Below are 22,595 nucleotides of genomic sequence, written 5' to 3' on the forward strand. Positions count from 1 at the left end.
AGTGGGAGATGTGCCTGCCCATGGCAGGGGGGTTGAAACTAGGTGATCTTTAAGGTCTCTTTCAATCAAAACCATTCTATGATTCTGTGATTCTATGACCAAAATGAATAAAAGTACTGTCCCTGAAAATGCTTAAGGGCATGAGTTCTCTGAGAAGAACTTGCACAAAACCAGGGACAAGGGATTGTTTAAGGAGTGGGAACAGGCTGTGGTGAAATTTGAAGAGGGCTGAATTAAATCTCATTGTGTATCTAAGACATTCAGCCTGGACAGCTGGTAAACTAAGGGGCTTATTTTGATGCTGTGTTTATCAAGTTATAAACATGTAATAAGGTAACCAAGACCAAGTAGAAAGCTATAAAGCAAGTAGATAAACCAATCATCCAGATTACAGACTCGGTCTGTGCAAGCTGTTTCTCAGACTCCAGAGAGGATGTTTGTGTATTAGTCCTGAGAGTTTACTGAATACAGGGCCACGGGCTTACTCCTTTAGGGTTTACCTGTAGTTTTTCACCTGAAGATGTTAATTTTAAGTGCTCCACAGGATTAAATTTCCTGTGTTCTCAGACCTGTGAATTTTACAAAAGTTCTGAATGTCCATTAAGGCTTTTGTAAAACTGAAACATGCTTAATATTAATATCTTCCGTCTTAGTGTTAGCTATTTGTACACAGAAAATTAAGCTGAGTTTCATTTTAAAAATCCAAAAGTGTGTTTCCTTTTGTACTGTGGTTTTGAATTTAGAATGTAATCCATACACACAATACAAATGTCACCTGGTTTTGTTTAGGTGAAGCTTCTTCTATTTTACTACAAAGTGGGAGTGCATGCTTTTCTTTTCCTTGGGCAATAGGGATGCACACAACAGATAACCTTTCTGTAATGCTAGTTATGAATGTTCACCTACTGTGGAATGTGCCATTTACCTCCTCGGGACATGTCAATAGTCCTCCTGAGAGGACATCAGTAATTTTACATACCTATAGACATTGATGAGATAGCATGCTTCATGCAGCATTTTATTGCCTGTCTACTCCTAGCATTTTATTTTTTTTTCTTTCCTGGTAACATTTAGTGATTAATGGGAGTCTTAATTTGCATGCTCACTTTTACGCTCATTACAGTGTGTTATGTGCCAGTAGGAGTCTTAAAGTTCAATGAAAATCTCATGCATACTAATAAGAATGCAAATGAGCACTGATGAAAGAATGCAAGGGTCTCAAGGTAGGAAATGTCCAGCTATCTTCCAAAATTCCTTTTAGACAAAAGTAGCATTATGGTGAGTACAGAATGCAGGAAGTGCCATCCAGATAAAATTAGAAGCAGCAGCATAATTAGTTGAAATGGAGGCAGTGATTTGTTTTGCCAAAGCTTTGTGGGGTAGGGAAGCATGTCTTGGTTGCACTCAGTACATACATGTTACCTTCTCTACTTTACCAGGTTTAAAACGTCTCGGCTGACAATGGTGAGGGCATTTTGTTTTGTTGGCGTAGGGAACAGGAGTGTTCATGTGGAAATCTTTTCCAGCTATAACTGTCACTGGTCACTTTTTAATTAAGTATGTGCCTGTGTGCATACGGTGTTCAAATAACATGTAATAAAGCACCTACCTGCCTTGCTGTCATCATCAAATATTTAACTGTGGTATAAATCTGTTCAGTAATTTAAACCTGCATTGACTAAAAGTGTAATGAAGAGCTCAAGGAAAGGTGGGAGAGCTTTTCCATTGCTAAATTATATACACTGACTGTATTTTTCAAAGTGAATGCAAAATGTCTTAATTTCAAGATATCGTTCACTTTAAAATCAGTACTAACTCAATAGCAAATCACTAGTTATATTTTTGTATACAGTCATTCTTGCTTTAATTGTTACCATGAATTTCTCATATGCCTGAGTTATGAGGTGTCGCTGTTTTTTTGAACCTTCTGTTGGATGCTCAAAATATTGTTGATAGCTTAAAAAAAACCTGAAAGGCTTTTAAAATTTTCTGTCGGAAAAGAGAACCACCTGAAAACTAGTGGGGATTAAATATATTGGAGTCCTCCTGTTCTTCTCCCCAAAGACTGAGCAGTGGTCAGGTGAATGATTAGGATAACGTATTGGTTTTGAAAGACTGATAAAACTGTTATATGCTAAAGTATTATATACTGAAATAAACTTAGTTCAGATGATCTTTTCTTTGCTCTTAATCTTGTAATGTATCTTGAGCTGTACTTTATGTAGAATATTTCAGAAATGGATTTGCATAAAGGCAATATTATATATTAAAGCTAACTAACTTCACCTTCTGGCTATAAAGAGATTTTAGTAAATTTTGTTACTGTATTTGTCCCTCAGCTACATAGCAGTGAAGAGATCTTTCATTAAATAACGATTTTCTAGTGCAGCTTGTTAGGGATGTTAAAATGAGTTTACCTGTAGTAATTTGGAAAACAGTATCCAATCTTTGTGTCAGCAAGCTTTATTTGGGGTTAAACTGAAAAAGATTTGTAGTCCTGACATTTATTACAAAGAAGGAATGTTGATAGCTCCTATAAAACCATGCATTCAAATGCTTGTTATAAGTGGAAAGAAAAATAGCACAATATTATAACTGTGTGCATTATTTATGTGTTTAAGTAGATACAGTCTGATAATGGAATGTTTGATATAAGACATCTTCCTAAATTAAGGATTGTTTTGTTGCTTTTGAGTGTTGGTACTAATTGAGATCTACTAATGAATGAAAATGTGTTGTGTAACGCTCCTTGCTTCACTGCTTCTGTTCACAGGACACGTGTCATTGTGTTGCCCTTCACTGTTCTATCTGTGGCTTGTTAAACCGAGGCAGATAATTAAATGATAAAATCTTTTAATAGAAGTATTCCATTCATCTGAAAATCATTAATCAAATAACTGCCTAAAAGTCCCATCCACTATTGAAAGAAAATCTATTGTAATGGTAGCAGAAGTTTCTAACTGCAGCTTAATTTTTGTAGGATTTCAAATTTTAAGATTTTTTCTTCAAGAGTCACTAATTGTAATTGGTTGAAGTTAAAATGCAGCTGGTGTTTTAAGGAAATACAGGCAATTTCAAAAAACATGAAGCAATTTTTAGGTGCCGAGAGCTGTGGAGTTGAAACCAGTGGTACTGTACTTCCATGTGACAGGAGCAAGTCCTGGCAAGGCAGAAAGATGATACTTTGTTGAAAGTAATCCCTTAAATTTTGATGGTTTGCAACGTAATTTTTTACAAAATATTTTAAACTGCTACTTTTCCTTTTTTTCTCCAGCCTTGTCTTTTATTGGTTAATATCCAGTATACATACTTCACTATACCTGATATCTGTACCCTTTTCTTGCTTTGCTGGATGATGTTGAAACTGTTGCTAGGTATGGACAAAGATGACTTCTGTCAGGAGGAAAGGCTTATGTGCCATGATTTTCTCTAATAGCATCACTGGTCCTCTTACCAAGAGTGTCTGCAAGGCTGCCAGCTAACAAGTGCCAGTCTCAGTCATGCCAGTTTTGTCCCTGGTCTTGCCAGATATTGCATTTGGAAATTCTTATAAATTTTACATGTTTGAAAGTGCTACAGGTACATGCAAAATGTTTTCTAGTTCTATAGATTTAATAGAAAGTCATTTAGTTGTATTTTGGATTATCTTAACAGGCTGTTTTTCTTTCCACTAACATGAAACTTTTGCAGAAAGGGTGATGTTGACTGTTCAGTGCTCAGTAACTTCTCCACAATGGCAAATTTAGTTCTAACCTTTGTTAGGACCAAAAGACCTCTGAGGAGAGCTGTCAGGGACTGCTTTTAAGAAATGGCATTTCAGAATGGTATTTAAAAGAACCCATCTTCAGAAACTGTCATCTGATAGACAAGAACCAAAAGTAATACCTTGCTTCATATCATTACAGGTGCTATACCATTGACCTTGAGTTAAGGCTGTTGGCCTTGCCATCATGGCTAAATTCCAAGCTACGTAATGCCATTTTGTCTCCCATAATTCCATTCTTATGTTAATTGGAAGCTATTCATCCTAAAACCAGTTTCATAATGTTGCTGAAGCAGAGTGGTGTTAGTGTTTCACCCTATGTGTAATTGCATTTACAGTAGCAAGGTGACATTCTGACTCTGTGCAGCTTTTAGTGTTTTGGACTTGCTGTCTGACTCATTCCCTAGTTCGCCTCAGAATACAACACAGATGATATTAGAAAATTAAAATTTGGCATAGTTCTTTCTTAAAGCATTTCTGAAACTTTATAGACCAGCTCAGACCAGGAGTTTGGGTGACAATGAAAACGTGGTTTTTGCTCTCATTTTCAAGCACAATAGCAGAAGTAGTCTTAATTATAAAAAAAAAAACCCATACAAAAGAAGATTTTGCCATGTCTCGGCACTTGGAACTTGCTTTCCTTGTGTTTGTCCTTCTGTTTGTTACTAGCCACTTGCATTCTGCTGCTCATTCATTTGAAAATTATGAGCAGAAAAAACAAATGTCTACAAAATATACAACGCAGTGCCTACCAATTGTGTGCATTGAACAGGCATAAAAAAGTGCTACAATAGTGATACTTTTTATTAAAGAGAGATGGTTATCGCCTTGTCCACAGTCAGGTAATTTGTCTAAATAATGCCTGTAATACTTGGAGCCGTCTCTAATAATTCATCGAGTGAACAAAGCAAGACCCGACGCAGTGCTGCTTCTCTGTCTGCAGTGGGGTCCCTTTGGAACTGTTGGTACCTGCAGTTGGTCCCACGCTAAGCATCAGGGTGTGCAGTGGGAGTGGGCGTAAGTCTGTTGATCTTGGTTCATCATGGAAAACCTGAGCCACAGGACAATTGTCATCACCACTGCTTTCATTCCTCTGTCTTTTGCAGCATGAAATGACTGAGAGGTGGAGGGATCCTTCCCGTGGTTACTGCGCCTCCCCCTTGATCAATGGGTAGCCCCACGCAGCCGTAGGTCACGGTGCAGTCAGGGCTCTGCAGCCCCTCAGTCACGTTTGGGCTCTGTCTTGCTGTAAAGGAATTCTAGGTGGCACTAACATAAATAGGTTTTCGGCTTTAGCAATGCCTGAGGCGTATACAGGAATTCTGCTTCTCCAGAATGGTCTAAGGCTTTTCATACTTCTCAGCAGTCATCTTGTCATTTGCTCAGGGTGAAGCTCAGCTCTGTATAGCAAACTCAACAACAGTCCTGGGCTGTGAGGCCTGCTTTTTAAGCCCTTTTTTTGGCAGCCAGGGTGGTATGTAAACTGTTCCCAAACTGTCCTCACAGAGGTGCCTTTTTTTTTTTTTAACTCTTCCTCCTTCCTCTGTGAAGACTTAAAAGTGTTGACATGGGAAATAACATCTTGGGTCTTTATATTTTGGGAAATAATACAGCTTGCCAGGCTGTGGCAAATTCTGTTGTAATTTTTTATATAAACATTTGCTTTCTGTTACAAATTAATCATATTTTTGAGTTTAATACTGTCTGTGATCTTTGAAATAATCCATTTGATTTTTATTTCTTTTGCAGCATGGATAAGAAAAAAAAGAAAGGATCCACCCACTATTGAGGTGAGAGAGATGAAGTGTCTTTAAATTTACAATTGTTGTAATTGAAGTACAATAATTAGTTTATAGTGGACTCATCTGTCTAGTAATTTGTCAGTTTTGGGGGAAGAATTTAATATGTTGCTTGCCTAATTGATAAAATTGTATACAGACTAGTTATCTAACACTCAGGAAAAAGGGAAACAAATGGAAATATAAACTCCAATGTTCTTTAGTTGCTACTTTTATCTACGTGAATTCTTTAAGATGATCTACATAGATTCTTTAAGATGATCATGGCCATTCATGAGTTTCCTTATTTAAATGAATTCTGAAATTACTGCTATGAACTTTTAAAATAGGTTCTCTATGTATTAATGCAAGTTTCTTTTCATGGTAGTTGACATTAAAATGTAGGTTTCAAATTCAGTTGCCAGTGGATTCATCAGTACAGGAAAACAAATTGCACTAACATTTTACAATGCTAACGAGATGGGGGAGTTGCACCCATGACTTTTTCCATAAGTGGTTTCTAATGAAATGAAGCAGGGAAATGCCCCTCAGTCTTTCATGCTGATGAGTTTGTAAAGAGTGGAATGAGTTTGACTGTTGATCTGTATATAAAGATGCACGCGCATGTGCTCCTTGCCCTGGATTTGTATTACAAGGTGAGAAGCACCAGCTGGGAATGGTCTACTACAGAAGATTCAAAACGACACCCACAGAGGCAGATACTTAACTTACATCACTAGGAGTAACTGCCAAATCCATTGAAGCGATGTTGGCATGCTGTGGCCAAAGATTTGGTCACGGAGATCTTTTGGAATATACTGGTTTGTGAAAAGTTGTCCGGCCTGCCTCTGTGTTGGGATGACCTGGGCGAGCTTTTCAGCTGATGTTTACAAGCCATAATTCATTGAAATGAGCTCCCATACAACTTAGAGCTCTTCAGCTAGTTCTGTCTGCTGCTGTTTCACACTTGCCACTGAGGTTGTAGAAGTAATAAGGGCTATAATACAGCCATGAATGGGAGAAGTTCAAGTTCAATTTATCCTCAAGACTTTTTATGACTTAAAGCAAATTAACACACTTTTCTTTGCATTAACATTTGGGGAAGTTTTAAGTGTGATTTTTTTTTTTATTTTTTTTTTCTCCTCCTCCCTATCCTAGTTCCTTGTACATCAGTGATACTACAGCAGTTGTTCTGTCTAAGCTTGGACTGATGTCCTTTTAAGTAGCTCTGGTTCATTCTAACTGTATAACTATATCTATAACATTTATCGGTGAAATTACCACCTCATGTGATACTTGAAGACAGGGAGTATTGCATATTTTTGTCCTATCATTTCCATGAGGCAGACTGCCGTGATAATTGTGCTAAGATAAACCTTCTCCCGGGAACACAGGCAACTTTACGTTTGGAATTGGTGTAGTAAAACTCCTGGCGCTGGAGATGTTGATTCTGTTTCAAAGCAAGGAGTCTCCACAGGTGAGAGAACTGTGGATCAATACTGTTCTAAATATTTGACCTTCCAGAAAAAGCAATTTATGGAGAATGAAATATTATTGTGAGTAATGGTGCATTCAGAGTTATAGGACTGCTTATACCTTCAGTTTGATGAGGTAATAGGTCTGAAAAATAATTTAGCATCTAGGTACTGTACCTGCAGGGCTGTGCATTGACCTTAGCAGAGCAGAAGTGATATACCAGAAATTTGAAAAGTAGCTATCTTTTCTTTCAAGTAATCTCTAAATTGTTTTTTCCTATATAAGAAAAAGTAGTTCAAATATATGTACAATAAAGATTCTTGCTGATGTTTTGAAAGTAATGCTGCAGTCACATTTTAAATATGTGGTAGTAAAGCTCAATTTTTTTTTCTGTATTACTGTAGAGTGGTTTGTATGATCTACTCTCCTGATCTGAAACAGTTATAGCACAAACCCTTATACCACAATACAATTATAAATATAATGATACTAGTGAAGTACATATAGACTACTGTTTGGTCCCTATTTGTAGGATTGATTTGCTATAGCGTTTTAGTTACATAAACTTTACTGGCTGCTATTTTGTATTATTATATTACCTTTTTGACAGTAATGCTGATATGGTAAACTTCTGTTTGACAGCAGTGGAACGAGGGGATGTTTGTGACCATATTTCATGTTGAAAACCTGTGTAACAAATCTGCTGGTTCTTTCACATATTTCTCATGAGACTAGACTATTTCTGAAAAAGGATGCAAAGTCCACAAATTTTGCATTTTTGCTTTAATGACATTTTACTGTCAACATCATATTGTAACACCACAAAACAGCATTACAGTTCCTAAAGCATAAGTTTCAAGAGCTGTGCCTATGTTCCTACCTTTGTGGTCTGTAATACCACTTTTTTTTGGATGGTTTTCGTTTTTTTCCTGTCCTTTGCCCATCATCTTTTTTCTTTCTAATATCAAATGACATACGCTAAACTTTACTAAAATTTCTGTTCCCCTTCTCTGCTGTTTGCCTACCATCCCTTGTTAGTTTTTTATGTTTGTTTTTTTTATATTTGTCAAATTTGTCTTTTATTCAGCTCTCAACTATGGATGGTAGAGGTTTCCAAACTGCACAGGCTGTCAGGTCTTATTATGAGCTCTGTGATCAAACTTTAATTGAAAATACTGCAGAGATATGGCTTCACAAATCAGCTGGATCTTCCTGATCCTACCGATAGCACTGATGACCACATTTGGGGAACCAATGGTTTGGTCAATATTGTAAGCCAACAAAATGTCATTCATAATCATCATGACATGTCAGTCACTTAAGTGAGAATGAATGTGAGTTGTCCTTCCTTACACTGGTCAAGGTCGCTGGGTCATGACACCAGCTAAGTCTGATGACGATGTTCTTAAGATCTGATAATGTTTTGGATTCAGGCCATCCTTTCTTCCACAGACACTTAACTGATCTTTTTTTTGTTTCCATTGTAAAGCTTTAATTTTCTCACAGAAGAAATTGCTTTACAACTCTTTTTCTTTAGATTCTATTACTTTTATTTTTTTATGGAAGAACACTCCAGTGACTTCACAAGACAACTTGTTCAGTGTTAAGTGTAACAGTTTCTTTCCTCCCTGTGCCCCGACAACTTTTCCCCATTTTTGGAGGAAGTCACTTAGACTTCATGTGTACTGGTCATAACCCAAGAATGCTGCTCATCCCCTTGGTTATTTCTAATCTGGTAATTTCTAATCATGTAAGGCATGTTAGTGGTTGGAAGCCTTGGGTTTTAAAAGCCAGCTTCTGGGATACAGGAAACAGTTGGCTGCCTTTTGATTTTATTACAGCTTGAAATATGCCAAGTCTCATTCTCAACTCACCTATGATGAGGGTGATAACTTTGCAAATGAATGCAGATCAAGTTGATTCTTATCTGGCACTTAGAAATATTCTGCTCCTATGGTAATCAGGGAGTCTGTCGTGGTAAAGAATTTTGGATCACATCTGCACGCAGTGTAAGCATGCATGTGTACATACACATACATATACATACTGCTTTATAACAGGTGAGAATCTGAACTTCTATGTGTGTATTTTTGCATTACTATAGCATTATGTCATCTGTCCCTTTATGTATATTGGATATGGTCATATATGATTGGCTGAGGAAAATTTGTCGTTACCTTTATTCCTATGCAGCTGTAAATATATTTTAACAAATTTAACAAGTGATGAATGATTAAGTAGACTATCACATTTCTTTATTATGTATATAGGAAACTAGATGTATGGAGCATGTTTTTGGGCCAATAGGAAATGTGTTCTTGTCTAGAGAGCTTATAGGTTCAAATTAATGAAAAAGTTTTAATAGCTACGAATATTAAAAATTTTTAATCAAATGCTATTTTGTGGAAGCAGATTTAATAAATTATCACTTTACATGCAAATTAGTTTACCTGCTAAGCATTAATGTTATCAGAATTTATTAACGAAAGTTGTCTTGGGATATACCAGTTGTTTTATAGGAGTGATGTTTCATCCATGCAAATTATTTCTTTAAGAGACTATTCCCTGACATTCTTTGAGCCGTAGTCCACTTACAGTATGGCTCATCAACTGGTTTGTAAAGTAAATGTGCTCTCTCGCATATGCTCCTACCTCCCAATTTTCCTTCTGGCTACAGATTTCACTCCTGATTTAAAACATGGCATCCTTATGTTTTGGATTTTTCACATCTCGGGTGCAGAGGAAAGAAGAAATGGTTTTGGGAGGCAGGGTGAAAATCCTTCTCTTCAGAATGGTTTTTGGGCTTATCTTGCCATTCCGTCACCAAAGCGGAACTCCCCAGATCTAAAAAGTACTAAGCAATGTAACACCTATAGGACCACTGTGGGTATGTCTCACTCTTTTTATGCACCTTCATGAATTTCAAGGAAAGGTCTGCTGATAGGAACTTCTAGAGAATTCTCAGCCCTTTGTTCATAGCAACTTGCATGGCATTCACAAGCTTTGCTGTATTCTGCATTTCCTGTTTTTGTTCTGGGTCACGTTCCCTTAAAAAAAAAATGCTTTATTTAAAATTTGAAATAGCTTTATGTAAATATATTAAAAATGCTAATGAAAGCAATTGCTATTTTCTGTTGGTGCAGCTCCTAATTGAGATAGTGGCTGGATGGCACTGTTTGGTTATGGTGCCTATTTCAATAGAGTATCTGTCTCTCATCTTTATACAATCAATGCATATTTAACACACAGCCAGGTTTTCCCCCACCAGGTAGTGGGAGGCATATCAAAATTGGTTTTGGTATCTTGTATCTTAAGACACCATTGAGTCCTCAGCTTCTAAACCTGGAAGGAACTAAGAGGCATATTTTTAAGCATTTAGCAAACCTTAAAAATATCAGGCATATAATGAGTTTTTAAGCCTTTCTGTGCCTAACTTCTGTTTGATTTCTTCAGTATTTCTGGTTTCAGAGGGCATCAAATTTGTAGGGGCTTTTAAAGAATCCTACTGTCTGGAACATGAGGTACCTGAATGTATTTAGAAATCTAACCCTTATTTTTTCCCCATAACAGACCCTGTAGCTACGCGCTGCTTATGACAGTGTCCTGAGATTCAGGAGTATCTGAGTAATATGGCATTGTTTATTGCTCTGTGTGTAGAATGGAGGTGGAAATAAAGTTACAGACTATCTTGCAGGGCCAGAAAATGCATGAGGGAAAACCAGAGAAGGTTCTCATGGCAATGCCTAGAGAAACTGGTATGGAGAGAAAGGTGGTTTATCTCTGAACCAGCCAATGTGATACCCTGCAATTGCCAGATGTGTGCCTGTAGTAACGCTACTCCGTGAACACAGATTTTTGTGCTAGAAGTCGCTTCACTGTTAAGCTCGATGCCGCTACCTCTGTAGCGCATACAGGGCTGCATAGCTACAAGTATTCTCAGTTTAAGTTGAAACCTCACTGTTGCTTTGTATGCATGTGTATGCATGTTAATATCTCACGGGAAGTAAGGTAGAATTCCATGTTCCTTTAATTAGTGTCAAGAGCCTGAAAATAGTTTGAAGTAGAAAACCACAGTAAATTACTGTTTTTCTCATGCATTATGTGCTTGTTACACAGTAATAAAACTCAGTGATTTCTGAATTGCACAGTTGGATAGAAGGTGAAATGTTAAAAAAAGATTTTTTTTTTGTGACAGCTCCTGTCTTCTTTCAGATTATTTCTAGCATTTCCATAATTACCTGTTTTGACAACCTCCTTTGACAAGGAAAGGGAGGAAAAACTCAGTGAGTTGTAATAAGCATAAGGTTTCAATGATTGTTTCTTCCCCCTGCCCTGAGTAATTACATGAGAATTACATTCTGTTTGGTTGCTACAATGCATACCCACTTTTCCCAAGTATTTGATCATAAGTATCATTTATTTGAGAGATGGTATTATCAAAACTATCTTCAGTCATGGAGATTAGTTTACACAGAATTTACGTTCCTTTAACCAGAATGGGATGCAGTTTAGAAACATTTGTTTGACGCTGTTGGGATTGCATGTTACAGTTTTGCTTCTGTCTTCTTTCAGATGCTTCAGTTGAGAAGTTTTAAAATGAGAACTCTGACATGGAGATGGTACATTCTTGCATAGAGAATAGGGCTGAGCAAATGAGTATTTTACTCCTGAAGCCACAAAAAGCTGTTGGATGTGATTTACACTTCTGGGAAAGGCTATTTAAAAAGTACAGGGATAAAGAGCTCTCTGAGCAAAGTATTTTCCACCATTGTTGTCCAGGATCACAACCTGGATTGAAAATTTGGGACATGCTCAAATGACCTGACTTGCGCAAAATAGCATTTTGCATGGTAAATTGTGCATGATTCCAGAGAGGATTATTACGTAGTGTGAAAGGGCAGTAAAATTTGATAATATAAAGATCTGAGCTACAAAGGTCTAAATAGAAGGAAGTGGTAAGAGAAGTCACTCAAAAACAAACAAAAAAAAGGGGTGGGGTGGGCTTGAAGAAGGCATCATCTTCTAGACTTTTTCCCTCTTATTCACTTTATCTTTCTTCTCAGGTTTGGGTGTCAAGGCACCAGTTTGTCCCATGACTTCCAGTTTGCCTCTGCTGCAGATCCCAAGGCTGTAGGGGAGAGAGCTGCTGCCGCTCTACTGCTACTCCTCGTGTGGGAGGGAGTGCATGGAGCATTGGCTCTGTCTCCTAATTCACTGTCAGCACAGCTGAACGGGGGTGGAGGGAGAAGTAAAGTGTACCAGGAAAAGGGCTGGTACAGATTACATCATACGTAGGGTAAGGGGAAAGCAAAGACCAAACTGGGACTGTGTCACTGTTACAGTTCCTTGTTTGCTCTCTAGGCATCAAGGCTATGCATCGCCCTTTATTCAGGGCAGAGTGCAGTGGTGCCAGGCTAGTTTGTGATTTTTGCTGCTTCTACACAGTTTCATCTGTGATCTTAAAAGTATTTGTAGTTTTGTATGAAAATCATTGCAGTATTATAAAAATAATTCAGGCGCAAAGCCCTGCTGACTCCATGTGTTGCTGACATGCTTTATATTTCTGTGTCTGTGCCTTTTCTCTTCCTTCCTTCCTTCTCTTATTATATGTTCTTGCCAAATACATGTGTGCTACACTGTGGTGCCCTAGAGACTATGTCAGCTCATGCCAGAGGTTTGGTAGCTCAGAAGCAGCAATATAGAAATTTAGTAATAGCATTGCTTCTCTGTAGATTTGATTTAAACAAAAATTGCTGCGAGTTAGGATTAGTATTTAACTGAGGTAGCTTGGTAGTAAATGTGGTATTAGCACTGCATTTAAAACTAAATATTGGGCTGTCATCAAAGCATGTGTTTGTATATATAGTTGTAATCAATAAATTCATTTAACACACATTAATTGTGGAGTACTTTAAACCTTAATTGCAATTTTTCTGCTGTTACTGATTGATTCCAAAGAATTAGTGCATCTCTCATTTACAAGATGAGGAACCCAAAATGCACAAACAGCCTTCATCTCGAGTGAACCGTAGCAGATGATTCTAAGGAGTTACCTTCCCCTTACAATAGAATGGGAGTCAGAGCTTCCTGCTTCAAAAACCCATGGACTCCTAGAGGTCTGTTTCTGTATCTGTCTGTGTTTAAGGGGTTGTTGCAGGTTCCAAGCAAAAGTAACTGTTTAAAACAGCAGCTCTGTTAGTTTAGTATTTTGTTTGGATAACTTATCAGACTTATGTTCAAAGGTCAAAAAAGCTGTTCTACAAAGCCTAAACAATGAGGGATGCCATAAATTGTGATGTATCCAACAAAGATAATTCGGATCAGTTTACTTTTGAATTATGCAGGGTGCATCCTTCTAAAAAATCACATTGAGTGCACAGAACAGTCCATATTTTAAATTTGCAACTGATCAGAGATTTGCTCAAAACCTAAACCTGAATAAAGCAAATCTTACATTGATTTGACTAATGTTGATTTTTGATTGACCAGAGACGTTTAGCACATATCTTCTTTACAAAATTAGCAGTCGGTTGGCTCAGTGTTTGATTTAAATGAGTATTTTAGCAAAGCCAGATACGCCTTTCTATCAGCATGCTCCTCTGTTTTTGCCATGCACTGACACAGCCCTTCATTTACCATATTATTTATATTCTGAACCTAGCAGTGCTGAGCTCATGCTCAGTTTCTGAGTTAACAAGACCTGCCCTGGATCAGAACATTCAGTGCTTCCCAGTGGTGAGGTCCTCTCTGTGCCTCCTACTCTTGAAACATGATGTAATATCTGATTATTTCATCTTGCCCATTTAACTTGTAAAACTGGATAATGAAGTTTAGTTAGCCAGTTTGGCAGTATTATAAAAACAGGTGAATTGGCTTAACTTCTAGCACTTGGCTGGACTTCTAATTCATTTGTCAGTGAAGTAAAAATTCTGATGTGTTAAATTGTCTTGTAACAGTCAACTTTTTAATACTGTTCGAAAACAGACTTTTTTGGCTTTGCATTTGCCACTTTTTTATTTTTTGCTAACTTGTATATATGAATTTTTAACAGGCAGAGTTCAAAGTTCAAGTTCATGCATGATTAAACATAAAATATTCAAAGTAGACACATCAAAATGCAAGTATTCTATGAATATATAGTGTCTGTACAATTAAAACAAAGAACATTATTCTGTCCAGATGTTTTTCAGTTCTGCATCAAATAGTAGCTAGCTAACCATATTCAAATCAAGAGAAATCATCAGTATTTCAACATACATAATTAAGACAACTTAGGAAGTTGGAATAGTTTCTAAGACAATATAAAGAAGCTATTTATTTTTAATTTAATCAAAACACAAACCCATCTGAAATGAAATGTGACATCTTCCTCAAAATTAATAATACACATACCTTGTATATGTGTGTATATATGTAATACAATACCTTGTATTTATAGGTTTGGGTATAGTGTCTTTAGAAAATCATCTGGTAAGAACAAAACCAAAACAAGTACCAAGTTGTTAAAATAACCTTTAAACAATTGCTCTTGGATATCATTACACTGGTACTGTATGTCAAGCCATGTGCATCCCTGGAGCTACTCGTTCACAAGTTTGGGTTGTCCTTTCTTTGCCTTCAGGACATTGAAAGTGCTCCATGAGAGGGAAGTGGTGATATAAGCAATGGCTGACTCGAGGACTGAGAGGGAAACGGTAAGGAAGTAAGAGGAAGGGGAAGAGGAGTTCCTCAGTTTGTGGGCTTCAGGAGGTGCCTCAGGATAGAAAGAGTTACATACAGGTATTTGCCTGTGGAGAAGGCTGGCAAGAAGTGTTCAGCAAAGTCACTCAGCTCGTCACTGCTGAGCAAGAGCCCAGCTGAAGGAATAAGCAAGTCTAGAGAAACCTCTTCCGTATATATGACATTTTCCTACCAAGCGGAACTATTCTTTAAGGCTACTAGTTTATTCACAAAAGCAAAGCAGCAACAGTGTGAGACTTTTTTGGAATGGAGTGTTCTTTCACTCTTAACCTTCAGCCTACACAGCAGGTCTTCCAGTGCAGCTTGGAGAGCACTGAAAGTCTTTTGACTAGAGACAAACTTCTAGATTTTTCTCCTTGAGTAGAGGTGAATACAGTTTCCAAGCAGCAGAGGATGCTTGGTGATACATCTCACCTGCCAAAGTGAGAGCTTTTAACAAAAATACAGTTTGCAAGAAAAGTGGAAATTTTATGCCAGTGGCATGGAATGCAGCCTGATCCCTTTTGCAGCAACGCATTTGGAAGACAGCAACATGTATTGGGCTGTGTTGTCTGCACGAGCAGGCTGTCTTTTGTTCTTTATTCATGCCGCTATTACCACTCCTAAGGTTTCAGAATATGCAGAAATCATCAGTTTCTGGATGAAAAGCAGCTTCCTCAAATGCCACACAGGGCCATTTTGGCATTTCCTTAATAGTAATGCTAGGTTCTTCAAGAAAACCTTAGAGATCGCTTTCTTAAACCCTGCCTCTCTAAGGAGGGAAGGCATACAGCTCAAACCATTAGAAGGATTAAAAACCTTACAGAGTTTACAATAATCAGCAAAGCTGGACAAGCAGTTACCTGCAGTGAGTAACACGTCTTCTTTTACATTCCACTTAAAAGTAAACTATAGAACACGTAGTTGGACCTAGTTCTTGCCACATTGTTCCAGATGCTGGGAGCTGATGCATTACAAGGTGAACGTCTACATGTAGAGATTTCAACTAGTATAACACATGGCTGGATGTCTTCAGGCATTTTTCAGTTTCGCAGCGTAATCCAAATCCTTAGGTTTCTCTTTTAATAAAAACTATGAACGGCATTTCTGATTCTCTTTAGATGCCATGTGCCTCCTGGGAACTGCAGGTTCAAATGGCTTAAATTATCATTTATTTCTATAAAGAGAGTATTGGAAGAACAAGCTAACCCTTAGAAAACTGCAGTTAACCTGGTAGATTCTGTGTTCTCTGTGTTGGATAGAATGATTTTGTATTTCCCCTAAAGGTCAGAGCACATTACAGATGCATGTTCTTATATTTCAGCAGAAAACTTAAAAGGTATGCTTTGGGGGGCAGTTGACAGTGAAGCTAGCAGCCATTTTATAAAATATTTCAATTCATCTTGGAGGGGAAGAAAAGATAAATTTTCTGAACCGGCCAATGTAATTTAAAAAAAAGAAAGAAAAATACTTTTAGCTCCCAGTCACTGGTTGCGGTATGTCAAACAGTAGAGGGGTGGGTAGCAAGAGAGCCTCAAAATGAAAATGTAGCTGTGTGCAGGTGAGTTGGAAGAGCCCATGGTGCCATGCAGTTTTACAGACTACTTGTGACGGGTAGAAAAGCCCAGCAGATGTCGGCTTCTCTAATTCAGCAGGTGATAGGAAGCCATGTTAGAACCAGGAGAGTGTCTGGGGAGGAACCTGTCTAACACTCACTGCATTTAATTGCAGTGCAGAGCCATGCAGGTAAACTGAAGCCAAATCTGGAAGATTAGTTCTGAAGATCTGGCACACTTCTAGTGTGTTTTAACGATAATTCCTTCTACAAGTACGCATGCAATAGTTTCATTAAAATTTGCATTTTGAACCAAGTCGATTATCCTATTCAAATTATTTGACCCCATTTTTCTAATATGCCAATTGACACAAGATTCCTGATTCACATTTTCTTTAGTTTGAGCATAGGAACCCTGATTTCAGTGTACATGTTAGTCGCCTGAATTTAATGAATAAAACGGATGCATGCAGACATTTTGAACTTGAAAATGTTTTTCCTGGTGTGGATTGTATAGAAGATTCTGAACAAGTCACTTCAGTATTTTTTTCCCCTGTGTTTGCTAATAAGGGTCATTCCTTATGCTTTTTTCAAGATCAACATGGTTATTTTACTAGATCACAACCATGCTTTGGCCAGTGAAAGCTGATTAAAAAAAGCCTTACTTGAGTCTGAAAACCAGATGACAATTATACATCAACACTTAAAATGAACTTGGAGCATTTGGAATTTAGTTACAGCTGGTATTACCTGACTAAGATAACTTTGTTAAAGTAATCACTGGAAAAGATTTGAAGTTAGTAAGTAGCTGTTCACAGTAAGTGAATTACATTCATCCTTTAATAGACCATTTCGTGCTGTTTTAGCAGAGACTATGATGCAGTCTTCAGATATCACAAAGGTATATGACCTTGTTTCCTAGTGGGGTAATACAAGCACCATAGGAGTAATCCCCTTGAAATCAGTAAGGTCATGGTAGATTTATACAGGCACGTGGTAAACAAGGACGGAATTGAGAGGTGTTATAATGAGGTTTTGCTATACTGACTGTTGAAAATTTGACCTTGTTACGCCCAGCAATATTTTTATTTGAGTATGGGAGAATTTTCTTCCTCTCCCTGCCCCCCTTCAGTTTGCAAAGCTGTTTATGTGATGCTTGTATATTTTCATGCTATATAGGCATGTGAAGTGTTTTGCGTCTGCTCTGTGCATCTGTGAATTTTAGTATAGAGGCAATTAAAGACTCGGAAAAAGGTGTTAGTTTTCATGGTATCTCTCAAGATAAGGGTTTTTTTTAAATACTGCCTTTTTAAATGTTCTTAAGTTGTCGTATACTTGCTATGTCAACTCTTGACAATATCACATGTATTTCAATGCCATTCCTAAAATAATATCATGGTTGTCGACTCAGAAGTGTTCTGGTCTAGTTTCTCCTCAGCCCTTCCATATACCTGTGATCCAGAGAAAGCTCTTCAGCCTTTTTCCTCCTGTATCCCAGTCTAAATGTGGATATTAGCAGCTTCCTTATTTCATGGTGTTGATTACAGTTAAGTTGTTTTGGGGTTCAACATGTTATAAACATTTGTCTCACCTTTCTGCTTTTGTTCCTAATACTCCTCACTATCTGCCCTAACAAAAGCACAATGAAGTCATGTTAGCAGAATTTGTCAATCATCCTTCTAACACGAAACATATGCTAGCTAACAGATAAAAAACAGACTTCACTATTTTTCAGGGCTTTTTTCTTTGTGTTTACCTTAGGAGTTCTTGGTGTTTTCCTCTGAAAAATATGGCACGGTCCACTAACAGCTGTTTTTCTATTATACCTGTGGACAAACCAGTAATTGCAGTTGCTTCAACTAATAGCCTCAGCACTTCTCAGTGGAAGCAGCCAAATCCCGGTTCAAGTCATCTTCATTAGTGAATTTCCAGCTTTAACCTGTACCCAGCCATGCTTCAGTACAGAGCTTCATGAAGTTGAATCAGCAAGTTGTGCAAGCCTTCTCTGAATACACGTCCTGGGTGGGTTTTTTGGCCTTGCGGTAGGATCTTGCATCGGATAGTTGTTGCAGTTTATCAGGGGTGGAGGTAGACCTCTAAAACTAGATCACTTTTCCTTGAGTTTTTTTACCTGTGCAGAGGCAGTAGGTATGATTTTACACCCCTTATGAATACAGTACATTTATTTTAGCAAACACATCTGGTAGAGTTAACACACAGCTTGCCTAAATGGTGCTGTGCTTATCGTCCTCATCACACTACCCAGTTCGCCTTCACTGGCCTGGCAGTCATCAGCTGAGGATGTGTTGGCCTCCCTCACTGCTGGGACCATGCCGGTCCTTGGCCTTGCCGAGCTGTCATCCGAGTCATGGGGCGGGGTTTCCCTCAGGGATTTTTATGCTTCCCCCCCCCTCCCCCGGCCCCATGGTTTTTCTCCTGAGTTACTAGTACCAGCTCAGTAGTTTCAGTTATGTCCTTTTTTTATTATTATTATTTATTTTAGTCTTGCATTGGTTTGGAATCTGTACTAGCAGAGTCAAGGTCGCACATCTGTTTCGCCCAAAACTGCACCCTGGGGCACTGATACCTAAAGTCATAGGCATAGTGAGTTACAGGAAGAAATGCAAGTGATAAATAGCTATAGTAGCGAGCCTACATAGAGAACAATGTAAAGGGTAGCCTTATTTTTAATGCTTTTTCACGTTTGTTGATGACCTTTCTTTTCCTTTTTTATCTAATGAAAACTGACACCATAATAGAGTTTTTTTTCAACAACATGAAAACGTTAAGAACAGTTTAAACTAGGGCTGAAGTTGCAGTTGTAGAAAACCAATTAATTTTGCCACATTTTATTTCTTACATACCTGAAAATTTGGATTATAAAATTAAGAAAAACAGTGACTGCTTAAAATGTGTATTTTCACACAATTCCAACATTGTGTATTGCATTTACTTCTGATTTATCTAATTATGTTTCTACTGTGTTCTTAGGAAATTCTTAAGAATGAAAATTATAGAGAAGAAATGAAACAGAAAATCAAAGATGTAGCCGAAAAGGACAAACTGCTTCAGGCCAAGGAATACGAGGAGGGACTTGTTGCTGAACCAGTTCATACTCAGGTCAAAGGCCACGCGTCAGCCCCTTACTATGGAAAGAAAGAGCCTTCGCAAGATCCAACAAGCACTGCGAGTACCTTTCAGCCAGGTTCCTGGATGCCACCAGGCAGTGGCAGTAGTCACAAGAAATAAACTATTGTAATGTACAGATACTGATAATGGATAAATATTTTAATGGACAACATGAACAGCTGCTATATATGAGTGAGTGTGCAATAAAGTAATATTACAGCAGTTTCATTTATTTTTGCAGAACTGTTCAAATAGGCTTAATCATGACAAACTACTGTAAAATATTTGAGTTTAGTGAAAAACAGGATGTGTTACTTAATAAGTTTGTTCTCAACAGTTGCTATTCATCAGTTACTTATAAAATCACAGGTAGGTTTTCTAGCTAACTTAATTTTCTTAAATAATTCTAAATTGTTTTTTCCTTGAAGACTCATTTGTTTTTAATGTAATAAATTTAATTAGTACACAATTTTTCCCAAACCTAGGTGTCAGTTTAAGATAGTTCTTCAGAGCGCTTGTTAATTCCCTTGGCAGTGCCAGTGAGCTTTTCTCTGTCAAGTGGATGGAAAAGTTGATCTCATTAACAGGAATCACTATGACACTACACTGACTACGCACTGTATTAATCTTAGAGACATTCTTGTAACTTAAGAAAACAACATGTTTGAATGTTTGATTTGCAGGCAGCAGTAAGCACAGGATATAATCAGACCGAGTTAATCTACATATAACTACTATTATAGAGGTTGGAAGCACTAGCTAAAGCTGTTGGAAAATAACACAGGATTTGGGACAAGGGACTATCATTAATATTAAAATAATTATCTTTTATTTTTGGTGTATAAGGGGACTTCCCTAAATTATTACATCTATTTGGCCACAGTTTAGATACGTAAAATGTGCGGATTACTTGCTTAGAGATGATGTTTGAGAACTCAAAGTTTGAGAAGTCAAAATAAAGGCCACACAATTTTTTGAAAAAAGTATCAAATTTATTTATGCAGTGTATCCTTTATCAGTTCTCCATGTGTTTTAAGCTATGCAGGTATCAAAGGTGGAACACACACACATTTGACAACACTTCGAGACAGAACAGCAGAGACTTCATCCCCATGTATTTATAAAATGCTGAAATGTCACATTCTAATAATGCTTGCTTTGACCAACAAAACTGGAGGAAGATCAACAACACTTCACATTTACTTCAAGTTATTTCACTTAGACTCCCCACTTCTAATCCCCCTTTCTGTCAGCCAGCTCTTATAGGTCTCCTCATCTGAACAGTGTTATTATTTTAAGGGTTTATTTTTAAACATAATGAAGAACTCATTGCTAGAAAGTACAACTCTGTGTTGCTGTTTAGAAATATGCTAAGTCTAAAAACCTAATGCTCTTAAAACCACAAGCTATTCAGAACTAGACTATTAATAAAAATCAGGCTTTGAAAAATTAATCACTTCTGTTAGAAAAACATGAATTGAAATTAAGCTTAAATAATTTTGGCATATTTACAACACAGACCCCACTTGACTTTTTCCAGTATGCCAGCATTTTGCAACCTGGAAGGCAGCAGAGTTTCAAGGGCCATGAGAAGAAAGATCCCCAAAATCAGAACAAAGATCAGAATGTCCTAAGTCAAAGGTAGCCAGAAGGTTATCAAGTAGGAAGAACTGTCACCAGCATGCACATCCTTCAGTACTCTCCCACAGCCACCTGCTGTAGGTCACTAGGACACAGCACACAAGGCCACCTGGGCCTTTGGTCTCGCCCCATTTATGGCTATTTTTTGAGGCGTAAGAAGTTTTTGAAGGCAGAAACAAATTTGTTACAGGTGGAGTGTTCAGGTGATCGAACCGACCAGCGTAGTAGCATATTTTGTAGAACACGAGTGGCTTAAGACAAATGAAGGTCATAAGAACAAGCAATCAGTTTCCTTAAGTTTGGGCTGAATTTAAAAAACTGTTGATGGCTGGTAGGTCAGGAAACAGGAAAAGCTGTTAGGTTCTTTTTGCAGACAAGCCCCACCATCAAAGACACTACAGTAGCCCCTGTGGGCACACAGCTGAATGGACCTGGGGCCTCAGAGGAAATCAGTAAGGTGTGCTACCTAACTCTGAAGCTAGCTACAGCTCTGCTGAAGGTACATCAAAACTTGCCTTCCTCTAGTCCAGATTATCATTCACATAATTTGACAATTTTAAGACGCTTGTTAAATCATAGCTCAGCTAAGAAAAAAAAAATAATTCTACATCCAGAGCCACCCAACAGATTAATCTTTTAATTTAACATGCAAATTTAGAAAAGCAACTTGCACTAGAATACAAGTAGTAGATTAAGTGACTGTAATACGTGTCACTCGGGCAAACTTTAACACAAGTAATCTCAGCAGAAAAATTACTCTGAAGGGATTAAATTTCATACTTCAAGAAATAACAGGATCAAGTATCAAAGGACAGTTACAACACAAAACCTACAAGTGTTTCATTTGAAAACTGGATTCTCTGCACAAGGAAGACCCCCCCCATTTAATCCTTCTTTGATCGTTTGGCTTTTGCAATATTCTCTTGGCGTTTCTGTTTCTTCTTTTGCTCTCGCTCCCTGGCCTCAATCATTTTTGCAAGCTTCCATGAAAGCGCTGCACTAATTACAAACAATGGTGTAAGGGCCAAGATCACAGTTGTGAGAAAGCCATATGGGTCCTTTGCAGCCCACTCCACGATGTATTCAGCCCAAGCCTTAATATCAAACATTTTTTCTGTTTTTCTATTGGGAAAACCCTACGGAATAAAAAAAAAAGAATTTCTGAGTATTCAGAAAAATAAAAGCAGACATACACGGAAATTACTATTTTAATGTAAGTCATCATCTCTCATTATTGAAGAGCAAGCTCATTTTTGCTAGAAATTAAAAGTAGTGCATAGTACCTGAAAGTAACTGCAACAGGGCAGGGTCAACACTTAGCTTGTAAAGTACGCTGTTAACGAAATAATTAGGCATTTCATCCAACAGAACTTGACATACTACCAGGAAACAATTGCCACGTGGAAATCAAGCGCGGTCTGTGCTGCTTTGGAAGAGACGGGAATGGGGGTGGTCCCAGCCGTCTTATATCTCTGTGGGTTTTACCAGGGAGGCGAGGGGGCAGCGCTCGGCACAGTGCGCTAGCAGCAGCCGG

The 22,595-nt window shown here is 37.8% G+C and overlaps 2 protein-coding genes across 2 annotated transcripts in view; one reads left to right on the forward strand and one right to left on the reverse strand.

Annotated features, from left to right (window-relative positions):
• The window catches only part of NDUFAF2 (NADH dehydrogenase (ubiquinone) complex I, assembly factor 2), a 30,227-nt gene extending 10,687 nt beyond the window's left edge, over window positions 1-19,540 (forward strand). The window contains exons 3-4 of the mRNA XM_009895505.1: window positions 5,513-5,553; window positions 19,283-19,540. Of these exons, the coding sequence (XP_009893807.1) occupies window positions 5,513-5,553; window positions 19,283-19,540 (299 nt within the window). The remainder of the gene's footprint in view (window positions 1-5,512; window positions 5,554-19,282) is intronic.
• A 2,147-nt stretch (window positions 19,541-21,687) lies between these two features.
• Window positions 21,688-22,191, reverse strand: SMIM15 (small integral membrane protein 15). The gene has a single exon (XM_009895497.1). It carries the CDS (start codon window positions 22,168-22,170, stop codon window positions 21,946-21,948), a length of 225 nt encoding a protein of 74 aa, XP_009893799.1. The 5' UTR covers window positions 22,171-22,191; the 3' UTR covers window positions 21,688-21,945.
• Between the last annotated feature and the right edge of the window lie 404 nt (window positions 22,192-22,595).

Source organism: Charadrius vociferus, unplaced genomic scaffold, assembly GCF_000708025.1.
Source record: "Charadrius vociferus isolate BGI_N301 unplaced genomic scaffold, ASM70802v2 scaffold581, whole genome shotgun sequence".
In the NCBI taxonomy this organism is placed as follows: Eukaryota; Metazoa; Chordata; class Aves; order Charadriiformes; family Charadriidae; genus Charadrius; species Charadrius vociferus.

Bases quoted from the DNA above. Each gene is read 5' to 3' on its own strand.
- SMIM15 (XM_009895497.1), bottom strand. From the start codon at position 22,170: ATGTTTGATATTAAGGCTTGGGCTGAATACATCGTGGAGTGGGCTGCA.